The sequence below is a fragment of the Rhinichthys klamathensis genome, unplaced genomic scaffold (assembly GCF_029890125.1).
Source record: "Rhinichthys klamathensis goyatoka isolate OS25496 unplaced genomic scaffold, OSU_Roscu_1.1 h1tg000229l_1, whole genome shotgun sequence".
NCBI classification, from domain to species: Eukaryota; Metazoa; Chordata; class Actinopteri; order Cypriniformes; family Leuciscidae; genus Rhinichthys; species Rhinichthys klamathensis.
Window position 1 is genome coordinate 1,960,719 of NW_026606753.1, and position 20,147 is coordinate 1,980,865.

The window sequence follows — 20,147 nt, forward strand, 5'->3', positions numbered from 1 at the left end:
GTCTGATGTCTGATGTACAAATGTCTGTTGTTAATGTTTGATTTGCTTGACTGTGACAGAATTTTTTTTAAATAACAAATTAAAATAACAAATTAAATTAAATATAATGCAGTTTTTGCATTTTTAATATAATGCAGTTTTGCGTCTTTTTAAAGACGCGTCTTTCTAAAGACGATCTGCCCGTGTTTTTCTGAGTGTGGTATTCTGATAGATTCAGCTGATGGGCGCGAGCGCTGTTTTGAGTGTTTGGGCTTTGATCGCGCTCAGACAGCGCTCGTGGGTGTGTCACGTTCTCTCACTGGGAACGTGACCATCGCAATGTAACGGCAGGGTGACCTAAGACGGCAGGTTTGGAACTAAACCGACGATAAATTCCTCGGTCCACACCCCGTCTTTCACATTGCAACCTGCGTGGTCCCAGGTGAGTTCGCCGGCCCGCCCGCGGTCTCATTCGGTCCCCCAGCTGATGAAATCATGTATCACCGCATCACAAGGTGAGCTGGAGTCCTCTAGAGATGATGGCTCGTCTGTGCTGCCGTCCTCGGATGTGCTAGCATAACGAGTTTGATCCAGAGTGCACAGCTATGCTTCCCGGGCTGCCGCGAGTATCAGGCTTGTGTGGAACCTTCTGCCATGTCCCGAGCACTTAAGGCTGTTGATTGGTTTTTGGGGGTGGCGAACCCAAATCCTTTCTACCCGGACGTGCATGAAGAGATCATGAGATCGTGGAAGTCTCCTTGACTTTTCGCGACTGCTCAGTGGCCTCTTCCGCCTTCTCTGCCCTTGTAGAGGCCGCGGCCTAGGGTGCACTGGGGTTCCCCCTGTGGAGTGTTCTGTGGCAACACTTATGTGTCCCCACAGCGCCTCCACCTGGCGTGGCGACTCTTAAGCACCCCTCCAATGCCTGTAGGTTCTTGTCTACTCCGGTGGTGGGGACCTATAGAGCTGCGGGGCAGGCTGCCACCTCACTGCGTGTTATTGCCATCCTCCTGGGTGTTCAATGACATGCATGAGGGTAGGGCTGATTCAGGGCTCATCCTTGAGCTGCCTGCCGTCACCGACCTTGCTCTCCGAGCGACGTAGGTGACCGCACGCTCCCTGAGTCAGGTGATGTCCACATAGGTGGTCAGACACCTCTGGCTAACCTGGTTAATGTGCGCGAGGCTGAGTGATTTCGTTTCCTCAACTCCCCCATATCCCAGGCTGGCCTCTTCGGCGGCGCGGTCGAGGACTCTGCCCAACAGTTCTCGGCCGCCCAGAAGTGGACTGTGGCTATTTTGTCTGACCCCGCGGCTTTGCTGCCTCCAGCTGCCGGCTCAGACGCCTCAGTCCGCTTGCTGCCGAATGCGCACTCCTGCGACTTCCGCCCCCTCCCGCCCGGCCCCCAGCAGCACCGGGCCGCGCCGTGGAGGTGGTCGCAGGAAGGCGCCCCTGCCCGTACCGGTCCCGCAGCCCCGCCAAGGCCAGGCTTGCGGCGCTCCCGTTACGGGCAGCTCAGATGTGGGTTGCAGTTCTTCAGGGAGTGGTTGCAGGGCCACTCCTTCCCCCGGTGGAGGGCTGGGGGAGAATCTTTTCTAAACCAAAGAGCTGCATCCCATCTCTGAGCCCTCAGAGGGCCGGACGACAGTGCGCGACGCTCCCGGGCCTTGCCGCTCTCGTCCCCCTCTGTCTCTGAGGGCGCGGATGACAGTGTGTGCCGTCTCCGGACCACACCACTCTCGTCCCCCTCTGTCGCCAGACCCCTGGCAGAGCAGACCCCCGTGGAACGCTGGTCCTTCCCTGGTCTCCTCTGTCAGGACGCGGAGCATGACCGTGCCCCCGCACCGGGCCGCTATGCCACCCACGCCTGGGCCGGTCACTCCGCTTCGCTGCCCCTCCGGGGGGACGTCTGTCGTTCGGATGTTTCTGCTGGTTCAGTTCTTGGGAGCTTGGTTAGAGCTTCCCTACCTGTCCCGCTGGGTCGCCCGAACTATCAGGCTCGGCTATGCGATACAATTCGCACGGTCTCCTCCCCGCTTCAGGGGAGTCCGTTTACTTTGGTCGGTGGCAATGCCCCGATCATGAGAGCGGAGGTTGCCACCCTGCTGGCGAAGGGTGCAATCGAGACTGTCCCTCCAGCCGAAATGAGGTCAGGGTTTTACAGCCCGTACTTCATTGTCCCCAAGAAGACCGGTGGGTTACGGCCAATCCTGGATCTGCGCGTCTTGAGCCGCTCCCTTCACAGGCTGCCGTTCAGGATGCTCACGACCAAACGCATTTTCGAATGCGTGCGGCCACAGGATTGGTTTGCAGCGATAGACCTGAAGGACGCCTACTTTCATGTCTCCATTTTACCTCGACACAGACCGTTTCTTCGGTTTGCTTTCGAGGGGCAGGCATACCAGTACGCAGTTCTCCCATTTGGGTTGGCTCTGTCTCCTCGCGTCTTTACGAAGGTCGTCGAGGCAGCCCTTGTTCCCCTGCGCGAACACAGGGTTCGCATCCTGAATTACCTCGACGACTGGCTAATATTAGCTCACTCTCGAGTCCAGGTTTGCGAACACAGAGACCTAGTGCTCCGGCACCTAGCCCGTCTGGGCCTTCGGGTCAACTGGGAGAAGAGCAAACTTTGCCCCGTGCAGAGGATCTCTTTTCTCGGTATGGAGATAGACTCGGTCGCCATGTCCGCGCAGCTTACGAGCGAGCGCGCACACTCACTGCTGACTTGTCTTCGACAGTTCGAGGGCAAGAGTGCGGTCCCACTGAAACTTTTTCAGAGGCTCCTGGGGCATATGGCATCCGCAGCCGCGGCAACGCCACTCGGATTGCTTCATATGAGACCGCTTCAGCTGTGGCTTCGCGATCGGGTCCCGAGGTGGGCATGGCATCGCGGTACGCTCAGAGTTCCAATAACTCCGACCTGCCGTCAGTCCTTCACCCCGTGGCGGAACCTCAGCTTTCTACGGGCCGGAGTTCCCCTAGAACGAGTTTCCAGGCATGTTGTTGTCTCCACAGATGCCTCTGCCACGGGCTGGGGCGCCATGTGCAATGGACATGCAGCCGCGGGCTCCTGGACAGGACCCCCCAGCGCCTCATGCATGTCAATTGCCTCGAGTTGCTGGCAGTACGCCTTGCCCTGCACCGCTTCCACGCGCTGCTCCAGGGTCAACACGTACTTGTCCGTTCGGACAATACCGCGACAGTAGCGTACATCAACCATCAGGGTGGTCTACGCTCTCGCCGTATGTCGCAACTCGCACCTCCACCTCCACCTCCAAGCACCCGAGGTCCCTTCGTGCTATTTACATTCCAGGAGAGCGGAACCTTGCAGCCGACGAGCTGTCACGGCTCCGGCCAACCTTTGGTGAATGGCGACTCCATCCCCAGTCGGTCCAGCTGATATGGGACCAGTTCGGGGACGCACAGATATATCTGTTTGCCTCCCACGACTCATCCCATTGCGCCCTGTATTACTCCCTGTCCGAGGGCACGCTCGCCACGGACGCACTGGCGCACAGCTGGCCGCAGGGCCTACGCAACTATGCGTTTCCCCCAGTGAGCCTTCTCGCACGGACTCTGTGCAAGATCAAGGAGGACGAGGAGCAGGTCATATTGGTCGCCCCATACTGGCCCACCAAGACCTGGTTCTCCGAACTGATACTCCTCGCGACAGCACCTCCTTGGCCAATTCCTCTGAGGAAGGACCTCCTTTCTCAGAGACGGGGCACCCTATGGCACCCTCGTCCCGATCTTTGGAGACTCCACGTGTGGCTCCTGGACGGGACGAGGCAGGTTTGAGTACCCTGCCACCTGCGGTGGCGGCTACCATCACTTCCGCTAGAGCGTTGTCCACGAGACACGTCTACGCGTTGAAGTGGAACCTCTTCGTCAACTGGTGCTCTTCTCGGCGAGAAGACCCCAGGAGATGCTCGATCGGTGTCGTGCTTTCCTTTCTGCAAGACGGGCTGGAGCGAAGGCTGTCTCCCTCCACCCTGAAGGTGTATGTGGCCGCTATCACCGCTTATCACGATGCAGTTGAAGGTAAGTCTCTGGGAAAGCACGACCTGATCATCAGGTTCCTGAGAGGAGCAAGGAGACTGAATCCTCCTCGCCCTCCTCTCGTACCCTCTTGGGACCTCTCAGTGGTCTTATATGCCCTGTAGAGGGCTCCCTTTGAGCCTCTGCAATCAGTGGAGATTAAGTTCCTGTCAATGAAGACAGCACTCCTGGTTGCACTGGCCTCCATCAAGAGGCTGGGGGATCTGCACGCTCTCTCCGTTGACGAAGCGTGCCTGGAATTCGGGCCGGCCTGCTCTCACGTGATCCTGAGACCCCGGCCTGGATATGTGCCCAAGGTTCCCACCACTCCCTTCCGGGACCAGGTGGTGGACCTGCAAGCGCTGCCCCTGGAGGAGGCAGACCCAGCCTTGGCACTGCTCTGTCCAGTACGCGCCCTCCATGCTTACGTAGACAGGACGCAGTGTTTCAGGACCTCAGACCAGCTCTTTGTCTGTTATGGTGGGAAGCTGAAGGGAAAGGCTCTCTCCAAGCAAAGGTTATCCCACTGGATAGTGGACGCCATTGCTTTGGCATACCAGCAGCAAGGTCGACCGTGCCCCCTTGGTGTGACCGCCCACTCCACCCGGAGTGTGGCGTCCTCTTGGGCTTTAGCGCGTGGCGCCTCGCTAACAGACATCTGCAGAGCTGCAGGCTGGGCGACACCCAACACTTTCGCTAGATTTTACAATCTCCGAGTGGAGCCAGTCTCCGTCTTTTTCAAGCTAACATGGGAGCCGTTAGGTGTCTCGCTTGCTCGCCATTCCAATCCACGGACTGGATACGTGCGATATTTCCTCAGGTAGCCTTCCTCTCTGAAGCCCTGAGTTCCTCCAGCACTGTTGACGCTGGCGCCAGTGTCTATTGCCTGTGCGTCGGCTAGGTGCCTCCGTGTGCATGGTTCCTCCTCTGAGTAACCCCCACATGTGTATTTCCACTGTAAGCCTCTTTGAGCATGTGTCTTTCCCTCGGCAAGCCACCTTGCCACTCCTGGAGTTGAAAGTTGCCACCCCACGGGCTGGTCACTCCAGTGTTCCTCCATATGAAGCCCCCTCGGCCATATGTGTATTCTTAAGTCCTCCCTTTGGGTAGGCATGCTGCGGCATATCTCCCCTGAGATATGCTTCCCAGTGTACCTTGGTATTCCTGTGTTAAGTAGGACTCCTTCGTCCGTGCCTATACCACGACAGGGAGGGCAGACTTCGCAGGGCACTGGAAGACAGCTGTGAAGGTGGCGTGATTACACGGGGACCCCCATTCTCCGTCATTCGACGTAACTCGGAGTGACTACGAAAGGGAACGTCTCGGTTACGGATGTAACCCTCGTTCCCTGAGTAGGGAACGGAGACGTTACGTCTCCCTGCCACTTCCGCTGTACCGCTGGGTAGACGCCTGAGTTCAGTCTCGGCTCCTCAGCGAAGACATGATCTGCTGTTGCAGGTGTCTCTCCTTAAATACCCACGCGGTGGGGCGGAGATACATTATGCAAATTCCGCAGACCCATGGCATTTCATTGCCATAGGCTCGTTTTTTAATACTCGAAGATGATAGGCTTTCTGGCGAAACCCCCATTCTCCGTCATCCGACGTAACGTCTCCGTTCCCTACTCAGGGAACGAGGGTTACATCCGTAACCGAGACGTTCCATGGTTTAAAAACACTAATTGGTCGATATTATGTATACTTTCTAGCTGTACCTCCTTGCCTTTTGCAATGTGAAAATGAGATAAATAATGGACACAAATGAAAAACATGAATTTGCTTATTTGATGTCATTCATTTATTTATTGTTGCCAAATGGACAGATCTTTTTATAGGTTCCTCGTTAGCTAACGTTAGCCTAGCTAGCTTGCCAAGCTATTTTCATAAATAATCTGTAAGATTGTTTGTACCTTCATCTGTGACTGGAGGCCACTGTCTAACATCATCAACCCAACAAGTCATTCTGCCTGGCTGTAGCTGTCATCAAGGGTGCGTTATCACGGAGGTTTGTTTACATACCGGTAACAGCTCAGTAATGGCGTCGCCACAAGATGGCAGCCTACACAGAACGCTCGTCGGATTCGTTTATAGAGCAGGTGTACTCGCCCGACAGAGAATCAGGCTTTTACAGCAGCTACTTTATTGTTCCAAAAAAGGATGGGGGGTTGCTTCCCATTTTAGATCTTCGTCTGTTGAATCGTGCAGTCATGAAACTCAAGTTCAAGATGCTCACACTCAAACAGATTGTGACCCAAATCAGATCTGAGGACTGGTTTGTCACGATAGATTTAAAAGATGCTTACTTCCATGTCTCCGTCCTCCCTCAACACAGGAAGTTCCTGAGGTTTTCTTTTGGGGGCAAAGAATACCAATATCGGGTGCTTCCATTCGGTCTAGCTCTATCACCCCGCACATTCACGAAGTGCGTAGATGCAGCTCTGGCCCTGCTCAGGCTGCAGGGCATACGCATTCTGAACTACATCGACAACTGGCTGATTCGGGTGGAATCAGAGCAGCCAGCGGTTCGGCATCGAGATGTCGTCCTCGCTCACATGAAGAAATTGGGGTTGAGACTCAATGCCAAGAAGAGTGTGCTTTCTCCACTACAGAGAGCCACTTTCCTTGGTGTGGTATGGGATTCAGTCACGATGCGAGCCCCTCTATCGCCCGTTCCTGTAGCTGCTATCCTCACAGCCACAAAAGAGTTGAAGCTAGGCCAGTCACACACTGTGAAACAGTTCGAGAAACTGTTGGGTCTCATGGCAGCAGCATCCAATGTGATACCCTTTGGCCTACTGAGACCCTTGCAGTGGTGGCTCAGAACCAGAGGGTTCTCCCCGAGGGGAAATCCACTTCGTACGATCAAGATCACGCGGCGGTGCCTCCGCGCCTTGGTTATATGGAGGAAACACTGGTTCCTATCCCAGGGTCCGGTGTTGGGAGCTCTTTGCCATCGAGTTGCTATCTCGACAGAATGCTTCCCTCACCAGCTGGGGAGCGGTAATGGAAGGCCGCTCAGCTCAGGGTCTGTGGAGGAGTCATCATCTTTCTTGGCACATAAACTGCCTGGAGATGATCAGTCTTCAATGTCTTGAGACATTTCCTCCCAGACCTGAGGGGCCATCATGTGCTTGTACGTACAGACAACACATTGGTGGTCTCCTACATAAATCGTCAGGGGGGTCTGCGTTCGCGTCCACTCTGCAAACTGGCGCACCAGATCCTCCTGTGGTCCCTAGGGAAAATGCTCTCTCTGAGGGCAGTGTATATCCCAGGGTGCCAGAATATATGAGCAGACACCCTGTCGAGGCAGGGGCTGAGGCCAGGGGATTGGAGACTCCACCCCGAGGCGGTGGAGCAAATATGGGAATTTTACGGCCAGAAGTGGATCTGTTCGCGTCTCAGTACACGATGCACTGTCCACTATGGTTCTCCCTCACTCACCCAGCCCCCCCTGGGGCTGGACGCTATGGTGCTGACGTGGCCGAGGCTACGTCTGTACGCATTTCCCCCTGTTGCTCTGCTCCCAGGAGTTCTGGAGAGAGTCCGCCAGGACGGAATAAGTCTACGGAATAAGTCTACTTTTGATTATTTTAATTTGTTCTATGTAAAGCACTTTTAATTACCATTGTGTATGAAATGTGCTATATAAATAAACTTGCCTTGCCTTGCCTACTGCTAGTAGCACCACGCTAGCCGAGTTGAATTTGGTTTGCGGACCTAATTCATCTCCTCGACGGTCCTCCCTTGGAGATCCCGATCAGGAGAGACCTTCTGTCTCAGGCAGGGGGCACAATACTTCACCCCCGGCCAGAGATTTGGAAACTATGGGTTTGGCTTCTAAGGGGGCCCAATACATAAAGAGTGGTCTCTCAACTGAGGTTGTTGAGACCATCCAGAGCTCCAGCTACGAGGAAATTATATGCACTAAAGTGGAGAGTTTTCACTTCTTGGTGTCACCAGCATCAGTGGGATCTAGTTAACTGTTCAGTCAGTACAGTACTTGAGTTTCTGCAAGATCGCTTTGCATCAGGTTTATGTCCATCCACCTTAAAGGTCTACGTGGCGGCCATTGCGGCTTTCCACACCCCGGTGGGTAGTACATCATTGGGTCGAGACCCCCTGATCATATGTTTCCTTCGTGGCACATTGAGGCTGAGGCCTGCAACTCACACTAGGGTGCCGGCTTGGGACCTGGCAATAGTTTTGGAAGGCCTTTCAGGGGTTCCATTAGAGCCCCTAGAGTCAGTTTCAGAGAAATTTCTGACATTCAAGACTATCTTTCTTCTAGCTATTTGATCCCTCAAAAGAGTCGGAGACCTTCAGGCCCTCTCGGTTTCTCCAACCTGCCTTGAATTTGCACCCGGGATGGTCAAGGCATTCTTATACCCTAAACAGGGATACGTCCCTAAGGTGCCAAGCAATATTCCGAGGCCTATTGTGCTACAGGCTTTCTGTCCTCCTCCGTTTGCCACTTCGGACCAGGAAAAACTGAATCTTTTGTGTCCAGTGCGAGCAAAGGTGTAACACGATTATTTCACATGACTTTGGGAACGTGTTGCATTTATTAAAAAGACACCTTTCAACAATTCTTACAAAATCAAAATTTGTACATTTATTGTACTTTAACTATTAAAAAAAATAATATAACAGATAATACTTCAATAAGTATTTGAATAATTCCCACAGGTATACCACTTAGAATGCGGGAAATTCCCCCGCAAACATTGATTGACTTTAGCATGTAGATTGTATGAGTAGGCTAAATTAATCCACACAGATTATAAAATCAAATCAATCATTTTAAAACTTTCTCCAAGACTCAATTTCACAAACTCTGCGAGTGTTCAGCGGTGCTGCGTCTTCTTTCTCTCTGTCTCTCAAAATGGGTTGGACAAGGCAAACAACATTCTCGCGTTTAGGAGTCGGGACATGACGGAATTGTCCCTAGCACAATCGGGCCAGCATTACATCATAACTTAAATTGATCATTTTCACTTCTTTTTAAGTCTTATCAGTTTAAACATTCAAGCTGAGAGAGTTTATGGCTTCGGGAGGGGCGGATGTGCGCGTGTCATTCAGAACACAAGACAAAAAAAGAGTGTTCTTGCAAAACAGAACATGGCAAAATAATAGTTTTTACTCGATTGTACTGTTTTGGTCGTTTATCGTTGGAAGCGCATTGGGTATTCTCGTTCCCAAGGCGTCGTCGACGCAGCGCGAGTCCCCTCGAAAGGGAACGTCTCAGGTTACGACTGTAACCCTAGTTTCCTGAAAAGTGAACGAGATGCTGCGTCGCCCTGCCATACTTCCTGCATCCCTGTGATCGACTTTGCTTCGGCTCTCGAAGCTAGTGCCGGTTGCACCGGATGTGCTTTTATCCTTTCCTGGTCATGACGTCACCTGCCCGTGACGCTCATTCTTTCTATTGGACTAGTTGACATACGTGCTTCAGACGTAATCACGCGGAGGCATTCCCAAGGCGTCGTCGACGCAGCATCTCGATCCCTTCTCAGGGAACTAGGGTTACAGTCGTAACCTGAGACGTTAACATTAGTTAATGTATGAACTAACATGAACTAACAATGAGCAATATATTTGTTACAGTATTTATTAATCTTTGTTAATGTTAGTTAATAAAAATACAGCTGTTCATTGTTTGTTCATGTTAGTTCACCGTGCATTAACTAATGTTAACAAACACAACCTTTGATTTTAATGGCGTATTAGTAAATGTCGAAGTTAATATTAACTAAGATTAATAAATGCTGAAGAAGTATTGTTCATTCTTAGTTCATGTTAACTAAAGTAGTTAACTAATGTTAACTAATGAACCTTATTGTGAAGTGTTACCATATATACACTCACCAGCCACTTTATTAGGTACACCTGTCCAACTGCTCGTTAACACTTAATTTCTAAGCAGCCAATCACATGGCGGCAACTCAGTGCATTTAGGCATGTAGACATGGTCAAGACAATCTCCTGCAGTTCAAACCGAGCATCAGTATGGGGAAGAAAGTTGATTTGAGTGACTTTGAACGTGGCATGATTGTTGGTGCCAGAAGGGCTGGTCTGAGTATTTCAGAAACTGCTAATCTACTGGGATTTTCACGCACAACCATCTCTAGGGTTTACAGAGAATGGTCCGAAAAAGAAAAAACATCCAGTGAGCGGCAGTTCTGTGGGCGGAAATGCCTTGTTGATGCCAGAGGTCAGAGGAGAATGGCCAGACTGGTTCGAGCTGATAGAAGGGCAACAGTGACTGAAATAACCACTCGTTACAACCGAGGTATGCAGCAAAGCATTTGTGAAGCCACAACACGCACAACCTTGAGGCGGATGGGCTACAAGAGCAGAAGACTCCACCGGGTACCACTCATCTCCACTACAAATAGGAAAAAGAGGCTACAATTTGCAAGAGCTCACCAAAATTGAACAGTTGAAGACTGGAAAAATGTTGCCTGGTCTGATGAGTCTCGATTTCTGTTGAGACATTCAGATGTTAGAGTCAGAATTTGGCGTAAACAGAATGAGAACATGGAACCATCATGCCTTGTTACCACTGTGCAGGCTGGTGGTGGTGGTGTAATGGTGTGGGGGATGTTTTCCTGGCACACTTTAGGCCCCTTAGTGCCAATTGGGCATCGTTTAAATGCCACGGCCTACCTGAGCATTGTTTCTGACCATGTCCATCCCTTTATGGCCACCATGTACCCATCCTCTGATGGCTACTTCCACCATGTCACAAAGCTCTAATCATTTCAAATTGGTTTCTTGAACATGACAATGAGTTCACTGTACTAAAATGGCCTCCACAGTCACCAGATCTCAACCCAATAGAGCATCTTTGGGATGTGGTGGAACGGGAGATTCGCATCATGGATGTGCAGCCGACAAATCTGCAGCAACTGTGTGATGCCATCATGTCAATATGGACCAAACTCCCTGAGGAATGCTTCCAGCACCTTGTTGAATCTATGCCACGAAGAATTGAGGCAGTTCCGAAGGCAAAAGGGGGTCCAACCCGTTACTAGCATGGGGTACCTAATAAAGTGGCCGGTGAGTGTATATAAGGCACATCATGTCAAAAAGCTCTAAACCAATGATGCTTAGCAGGGATTTCCCTAAGCGAGTGAGAGCATGCAGGCGATGTAAAAGAGGGATTATTTACTTTGACTTCAGAGCACTACTTAAGAGTAAGCACACTTAGGACAGAAAGAATTTTTCATCTGTGTCACTGCTGCATTCTCTTAACTGCTATCTGCTAAAGGAAACCAAATGAAAAAAGAGAGAATCATATATATAACATCATTAACGGCAGAACTGTGATTGTAATGGGATTATAGAAAAATAAAGAGCAGACCCCCTACTTCATTACAGTGTAATCTGATTACTGTAATGCGTCACGTCAAACACAGCTCAACAGTAGCTCTATGTGTGCGAAAAACCAAGGACAGTGATAGTAACAGATGCCATACAAATTACTTTAATAAGCAGAATTATCTGTATTTACCAAATCAATGTAGACTTAATGTGATTTTTATTGAACATGTCCAATCCTATAGATTGTTATGCTTAAAATAACTTAAGGAAAAATAAATGTTTATATATATCAGTCTCACTGTACTTAATTACTCAGAATATCACAGTATATTCGTATTGTTGCCAGATAAAAAATGAAACACTTTGTAAAACAATTTTTTTCACCAATAAATGTTGTGTTTTTATCTTAACATTTTTTAATAAGATAACTGAGTACATCAGTCATCATATAAAGCCTAATCACAGATTTCTGCAGGCATTCATTGCTGTATGACAGTCCACTTCAACACTTCACACAGCTTTCCATTTGCACCCATGTCCAGCAAGGATTTAGGAAGATGCTGTGTAAATCCACAGGCTTCCAACCGGGACATGACAAAAGCAATTACTATATCTGCTATGGAAGACTCTCAGTCTGACTGTCAAGATAAGCATGCACTATGATGTCTAAACAGAATATATGAGTTATCTTCGTTGTCCTATGGACTATGAAATCGCTCATGTTTGGCTTGTGTGACAGTGACAGCACAAAAACTTTCTTCATTTTAATCATTTTTTGGGCTTTATATTTTATTTAAAATAAAAGACTCTCTTAGGTGAACATTGTGGTTTCGTGTACTATAAATAAAAGTCATCTGCAATGACTGTGGCAAGCAACACAGATTTCAGCCCTAGATAAACACATATCAACTTGGGGCATGTTACCTGTTGACTGGTCCACAGTGAATAAAGAGGCAGAATCTCCAGGCAGAAGCTCATAGGTGATTTTTCCATTGTTTCCAGAATCTCGGTCAGAAGCAAAAATGTTGAAGAGCTCAGTGCCAGGTTGAGTATGGATGCTCACACTCGTGACATATTTCTCAGGACTAAAAACAGGAGCATTATCATTCACATCCTCCACATCAATATGAACAAATGTTTGCGAACTGAGCCCATCCTATAAATAAAAAAACAACATAATTAATACCTTCTTATATAAAATTATACGATACCAGGATTAACATATTTGAACTCACTTGATCTTCAGCTTTAATCAACAAGTCAAAGGTCACAAGGCGAGCTTCATGATCAATATCTTGAGACACACAGATTTCCCCAGCAACAGGGTTGATGTGAAAGAAAGGGTGGTCATCCTTGCTGCTGAAGCCATCATAGAGGGAATATCGCACTGATCCAAACTCAGCATCATCAGCATCTATGGCAGTGACCTAGACCAGATAGAAATTTATTATTAAGGTAAATCTTATTTATAACTGACACTGATCCAATTTCTTTTGCCTCCAATTCTAGAATTACTCAGAATCATATGTAATGTTGTGGTCCAACTAATATTCCTTTTTTAAGACATTTCACAAACATTTATCATTTTTACAATTAACTGTTAATTAATTATTCATCTGTAACAATTCAGCAGTTTGTAAATGAACTGGACCATCTTTCTGAAACAGCCTGCAATGAACCATCTGTGTATTAGAAGCACCAAAATGACCATACGGGCAAGCTTTATCTCATTAACTTTGGTTATGGTGTTGGCACAGCAAGGGTGTCTCAGATTAACACTTCCAGCTTCACTCTTTCAGATGAATAAAACCCACTCTTGTAATACCACTGAAAAACATCATGGTGAAAGACTCTGTGTAATGGGCTTTGTGTTTTCATCAAGACTAATTGAAGAAGCATCTTTTCAAACAGCTTTAATGGCAATTCATAACAATTTTATGTTTTTGTGAACTGGTGGCAAATTCATATGATCTCACTAATATAATTACATACAGTATGCTTGCGTCTTCTGGCAGTTATGCTTAGGGTTGGGGTGGACCTTCATGGGTTGTACACATTCATACAAACTCACATCCAATTCACCAAATTTTTATTTTTTTCTCATATGATCAGGTTGGATGGAGAGTCAACTATCTCTTACTACAACATTATTATAGACAATTTTAACATATTTTATTGAATCTAAAGCTTAAAAGCTAAAATGCTTCCTTTGTTATACCTCATATGTATGTATTCTTAGTGTTCTAGATTTTGATAACATAGTTAACACTATGCAGACTGGTCAGTTTGTCTTTCAGAAAATCTGATAAAAAATATTGATGACTGCACTACACAGACTTACAGTCCTTCCCCTTAATACCATACTCAAGTGCTGTGACATAGTATTTTTTTTTTGTAAAGGGGATGAACCTGAAAGGACTATAACACAAGAAGTGTTCTTGTCAAGCCATTTTCAAGGGGTCTTTAAGCTTTCCACTCAAGTTTGCTATAACATGATTACACACAGCATAAAATGTTACTTAGTATAAATCATTGGGGTTTCACCCACAAATTGTCTGTTGCTGAATCATTAGGGTATGAGTTCTGTCCTATCTTTAGCAGCACCTCATGACATGATCTCATTCTCAGCCTTTCTGTCATAAAAGAGATATTATACTATAGCATTTATGATCTCAGTGGTGGGTGGAAGGACTGGGACTTCTGGTCAAAGTCTAAAAGCAACTGTCTGAGATCATAAATTACAAACACTCTCTGCACGCAAAACTGATAGCGGCTATGATCAAAAAGAGATATCTAAAAATATATTCTCGAAATTATGACCAAAGTAAATACCTAGTATGAAATTTTCTCACAATATACAGTACTGTGTATTAGATCTTATACAAAAACATTTGTCTTTAGATGGTTATTTATATATTCTGCTTCAGCATGTCAGTAGGAAATATCAATTTCAGATGTCTACATTCCTTTTGCAAATATTGTAATAATCCAGAGAATTTTGTAATGACATTGAGTCCTACAACAGATGGTACAGTATCCACAGAGCCCTGATCTTAACATCGCAGAGTCAGTCTGGGATTACATGAAGAGACAGAAGCAATTGAGACTAAAGCCTAAATCTACAGAACTGCTGAAACTTCTCTAGGATACAAACTTCCTTAACCCTTGTGCATCAATTAAAAAAAAGTTACACATATGCACATAGAGGACAAAAATGTCTGTGTCAAAAAACTGTCATAAAAATTTGAAGCTTGTGAGCACAGACTTAAGTTTAGTCTCATTTTAAAGAAGGCCCTTGGCAGATTATTGCTGAAGTAAAAAAAAAAAAAAAAGTAAATCCAAAAAAAAGTTGTATAGGTTTAAGTTTATGAAAATTATTTATGAACACTATTTTATATAAAATATATATTTTATAAAACAAGTTGAAATCTAAAATGGCTAGAAAATCAAAGCCATAATTCTAAATAAGTTGTGTTCCAAATTTGAGGATGATATCTCAAAAAATGAGCTTTCGGTAAGATTTTGTTTGGGCGCAGTAACAGATTTTCCCCATTGGATGCCAGCAAAACTCCACTGGTGCACACAGTAATTGGATTTGTTATTTGCAGTTGAGTTTTTCTCTCTCAATATTACAAACACACACATGCACACACACACACACACACATATTTTTTTATAACACATATACTAACCACACTCTGACATCCATACCAACACACCCACACAAATATCGTTGCATAATTTCTCCAATTGGCTCTATAAAATGCCTAAGCAGAAAACAGGAATAAAGCGAGTATTTGTTTTATAGGCCAAACCTGAACAAATGGCACCATCTGATAAAAAAATTGTAAAAATGTCAATTTTGAAGCCTTGCCAACAGAATGAAAGCCTCTTAACAAAGATTGCATCATTTTATAGTTAAATGACCCTGGGATTAAAAAGGTGCAGTTTTAGGGTTTCAATGGGGACATTTTTGTCCAAAAGGCGCATTTTGTGTACCTAGTGCAAAATTGATTTTTTTTAAAGAAAGTGGCGGTGAAATAGTAAAATTCCAATAAAAATACACACCTGTGCCAAATTTTATGCAGTTAGCATTAACACAGGCAAAGTGATCAAAAAACAAAACTGAAAAGGACAAAAATGTCCAGGATGCACAAGGGTAAACTGAGCACAAAGTATATCTAGAATTTGTTCTAATTTAAAGGCAAATGGTGGTCACACCAAATATTGATATGATTTAGTTTATAAAGTTCACTGATATAACAAAAAAATATTCAATGTATCCTATTGGTTTTGAACATTCTCACTCTACAGCAATTTTATAGTGCCTAAAACTTTTGCACAGTGCTGTAAATCCAATATATGTCAAGAAAAACAAATTGTTTGAATGTTTTGAGACATAGAATCAATGTGGGTGCCTGGAGAGAGACCACAGAATAGTCTTTAATTAAAATGTTTAAGATCCTTATAAATGTATATTTATTAAAATGAATGAAAAGAGCTTGACGTGGAACACAAGGTACATAAAAATGTGGGGTCTGTATTATTTTTTAAATGTTTTTGAAAGAATTATCTTATGCTCACCAAGGCAGCATTTATTTGATCAAGTATAGTTAAAAATTATTATTGTGAAATATTAGTACAATATATATATATTTTAATTGTATTTTAAAATGTAATTTATTCCTGTGATCCCAAAGCTGAATTCGGCACCCATGTCTTCAGTGTCATATGATTTCCTTCAGAAATCATTTTAATATGCTATTATTATTATTATTATTATATTACAGTTTTGCTGATTCATATTTTTTGGGAACTGTGATACTTTTTTTCTATTCTTTGATGAATAGAAATATTATAAGAAATAGAAATAGAAACCTTTTGTAACATTGTAAATGTCTTTATTTTTACTTCTACTACTTTACTTAAAAAATCTTACCAACACCAGACTTTTGAATGGTAGTGTAGGTGTTTCTAATAAAAATTTAAACTACAAACATGATTTCATTAGTCATGTCAAGTACAATTGTGCCAGGCTACACACACAAGGAGCCAAAACAGTGAGCAGTGTGTGTTGTGGCTATTTTGCAACACTGTTGTCTTTGTCTCAACAAAAAGTCTTAGTACGGTCTCTGTTTTGAGAGTGAGTGTTTGTTGTTGTGATAGTAACTGAGTTTCTTTTGACATTCTGATCCCTACAATGATTTATTTGTTGAGCAACAGCTTCATTCATCAACTTCTTTTTGATTGCACCTGTTTTAATTTTTTATTCTTGCTTGTTTGTAATTGTTCACCCAAAAATGAAAACAAATTTGATGGTGATTATAATATGCCACTATTATTTTTCATGTCTTATTCATTTCAGCTTCTGCTTTGTAACAAAATAATGGTCAATGGTTACAGTTTGGTCGCAACGTTCTACAAAATATCTCATTTTGTGTAGAAGAAAGTAAGTCATGCAGGTTTGGAACAACATGAGGGTGAGCAAATCATGACAGATTTTTTATTTCTGGGTTAACTAATACTCACTTAAATCTTTTTTTCTTCTTACAAATAATAGTGGCGTATTTTTTATCACCATCATCAAACTGGCTGCAGAACAATTTCTTGAAAAGGAGCATAATAATAAATACCTGTAGGATGCATGTCCCAACAGCTGTGTGCTCTTTGACGGTTACATTATAGAACTGTTGTTGGAATATAGGTTTATTGTCATTGACATCCACCACGTGGATGGTCACAGTGGCCGTGGAGGACAGGGAAGGAGAACCACCATCGGAAGCCACCACTAAGAACCTCAGTTCCATCTCTCGCTCATGGTCTAGGACTGCAGCAGTAGTAATGAGACCTGATGTTGGATCTATGTTGAACAGATGCTCCTGCTCTGACTGTACAATAGAGTAGGTGATTCCAGAATCCCCTCCTAGATCTCTGTCCATGGCCTTGACTTGGAAGAGAGCTGTTCCCTCAAGCACATCCTCAGAAATGCTCTCCTCATAGATGTTTTGATCAAAAACGGGTGGATTGTCATTCAAATCTGTTATCTGAACCTGAAATGTTATCTCACTGCTCAGAGGAGGAGAGCCGAAATCTGTGGCAGTCACAGTGAGTTCATACAAGTCCTTTATCTCTCGGTCCAGTGGGCCATCCACACAGAGAACGTAAAGAAAATCATCAGTGGATTTGAGGGAGAACATCCCATCCTCACCTTGGAGAAGTACATTAATCTTATTGATATCTCCTAAATCTGGATCTGAGACTGCAATCCTGGCAACATAGTCTCCGGGTCTTGCTCCTTCGGATACTTCAGGTGCTCCGGCCTCATTTAGGAACAGGACGCTAATATTTGGGTGGTTGTCATTGACATCCAGTACTTTAATACTTACAAATGTGCTGGAGGATTCAGGTTGGATCCCAGAATCCCATGCTGTCACAATGAGCTCAAAAAATGACTGGTTTTCATAGTCCAAAAGCTTATTTACACTAATGATACCTGAGGAAATATCAATAATGAAAAACTCATTTGGATCACTTTGACGGCGGTTTATCTCATAGGTGACTCGACCATTGCTGCCAAGATCTGGGTCTGTAGCAAATACCTGGCAGACTGGTGCCAACAATTGGGTGCTTTCCAATAAGACAGCATGATACTCTGACTGATTGAACACAGGCTGGTTGTCATTTTCATCAAGTACAGTTATATGTACTTGCAACTGGCCTATTTTGGATGGTACACCACCATCAAATGCCTCAATTGTGAAATTGTAGAAGTCTGTAGTTTCTCTATCTAATCTTGCTTGCAGAATAAGGTCTAAATTTGACATACCACCTCCACTACTGCGGATTTCCACTTGAAAAAGTTTCCTCATGTCTCCATCTGTAATTCTGTAGCCCTGGGTGCCATAATCACCCTTATCCTGGTCATGAGCTCCTTCCAACTCAAAACGGCTTCCTGGAGGGCTTAATTCAGACACATTCAAATGGATTGTTTTTACAGGGAATACAGGGGAATGATCGTTCACGTCCTTCACCTCGATGCTTACTTTAATAACCTCTCCTGTTAAAGCGGCGGCCGCGAACTCGTACTTATCTGTGCGCTCTCGATCCAACACCACGGCGGTGGAGATGATCCCGGAGTCTCCATCGATCTCAAAGTCTCTGAACACATCTGAATCTTTGCTCTCAGATATAAAGAATCCAGAAATATGGGTTTGCGTCGGCAGTCCAACACTTAAATCCCCGACAATAGTTTTTGCAGGTAAACCTTCCTCTATGGAGAGACTGAGATTGAACACCTGCGCGCAACCGTCCTCACAAAATAATGTAAATGAGAGAAACAGGAGTATAGTCCTTATGTAAAACTCCATCTTCATGTGAAAACATCAGAAGGCTATAGGTTTGTTACATTCATTATAACGAGGAAACAACGTCTTCGCACTCTAGCTTTGGGCTGAAGTTCACTCTCCAAACCGCTCTTCTTCAGGGGCGAATCCTCCTCCGTGTCGTCCCAGCCATCACTCTTCCGCTGTGTGTATGTGTAGGTTCAATATAGAATCACCTTCTCCCGGTGAAGTAGGGCTGAATGCGGCACATGAGAAGAGGATCAGCATGAAGTGTCTAATGTCGAGCCGCACGCGCGCCTGAATACTCTCCCTGTCACGTGACGCGCAGTATCTTGAAGCAGGTGTAAAAGATCGACCTCCTGCCATTTATATTTGTATAATTCCCTGATTATTATATTATATTATATTATATTATATTATATTATATTATATTATATTATATTATATTATATTATATTATATTATATTATATTATATTATATTATATTATAGCCTATTATATTATAGCCTATTATATTATAGCCTATTATATTATAGAAAATTAACCATGGAAACCACAAATTATCCATGGTTTTGCTACAATGACCATCCTTTAACAATGGTATTTGTTGTAAAACTGTTATATGTTAATCAATCCGCCAAAATAAACATGGTTACTACACTTTTACTTTTACTATAATAAAACCATGGTAAATTTTCGTATGATGCCTTATTGAATCATCCAAAATATTTTAGGCAAATAAATGTAAACCTTTTTTAGATGTTACAGGAAAAATCATAGAACTATTATAAGATCCAGTGACTGTTCAGATTTAAAAATAAATAGCATAGACTCAAAAAGGAACTTTCACTGTTTTACTGAATATTTTGTCCACGTTATTCTCTCTCTCACACACACACACACACACACACACACACACACACACACACACACACACACACACACACACACACACACACACACACACACACACGTTCACAAATGCGGACACTGGTGAGGACAGTAAAGGATGCTGGCTCACTAGGACACTGCGACTCTATTTCCGGTGTTGTGACAATGTCCTTATTGTACAACACCACTACTGGTAGGCCTATTTACAGTATGAACAACAGCAGAGCAGATACCTTTCTGACATTATAATGATTATTACTCTCAGAAAATAAGGTACAAAAGCTGTCACTGGGACAGTACCCTTCAAAAGGGTTCTAATATGTACCGTTTAGGTTCTAATATGTACACTTTTGGTACAAAATTGTACATTTGAGGGACTAATATGCACTCTTTAGGTACAAAGGTGTACCTTTTGAAAAGGTACCGCCACATTGACAGCTTTTCTTTTTTTTTCTGAGAGACTTGTAATGTTATTTCATGATAAATACTTTGCTTTTTACACATGCAATGTCACCGTGATTTTGCCAAGTAAGGTCCTGGATCAACATATTTTATTGATCCTGGATCAAC

General features: G+C 44.8%; 1 protein-coding gene across 1 annotated transcript in view; it reads right to left on the reverse strand.

Annotated features, from left to right (window-relative positions):
• The window catches only part of dchs2 (dachsous cadherin-related 2), a 70,843-nt gene extending 51,874 nt beyond the window's left edge, over positions 1-18,969 (reverse strand). Inside the window, exons 1-3 of the mRNA XM_056265103.1 lie at positions 16,976-18,969; positions 12,578-12,769; positions 12,267-12,498 (exon numbers count right to left, since the gene is read on the reverse strand). Of these exons, the coding sequence (XP_056121078.1) occupies positions 12,267-12,498; positions 12,578-12,769; positions 16,976-18,715 (2,164 nt within the window). The 5' untranslated portion in view covers positions 18,716-18,969. The remainder of the gene's footprint in view (positions 1-12,266; positions 12,499-12,577; positions 12,770-16,975) is intronic.
• Positions 18,970-20,147: the final 1,178 nt, after the last annotated feature.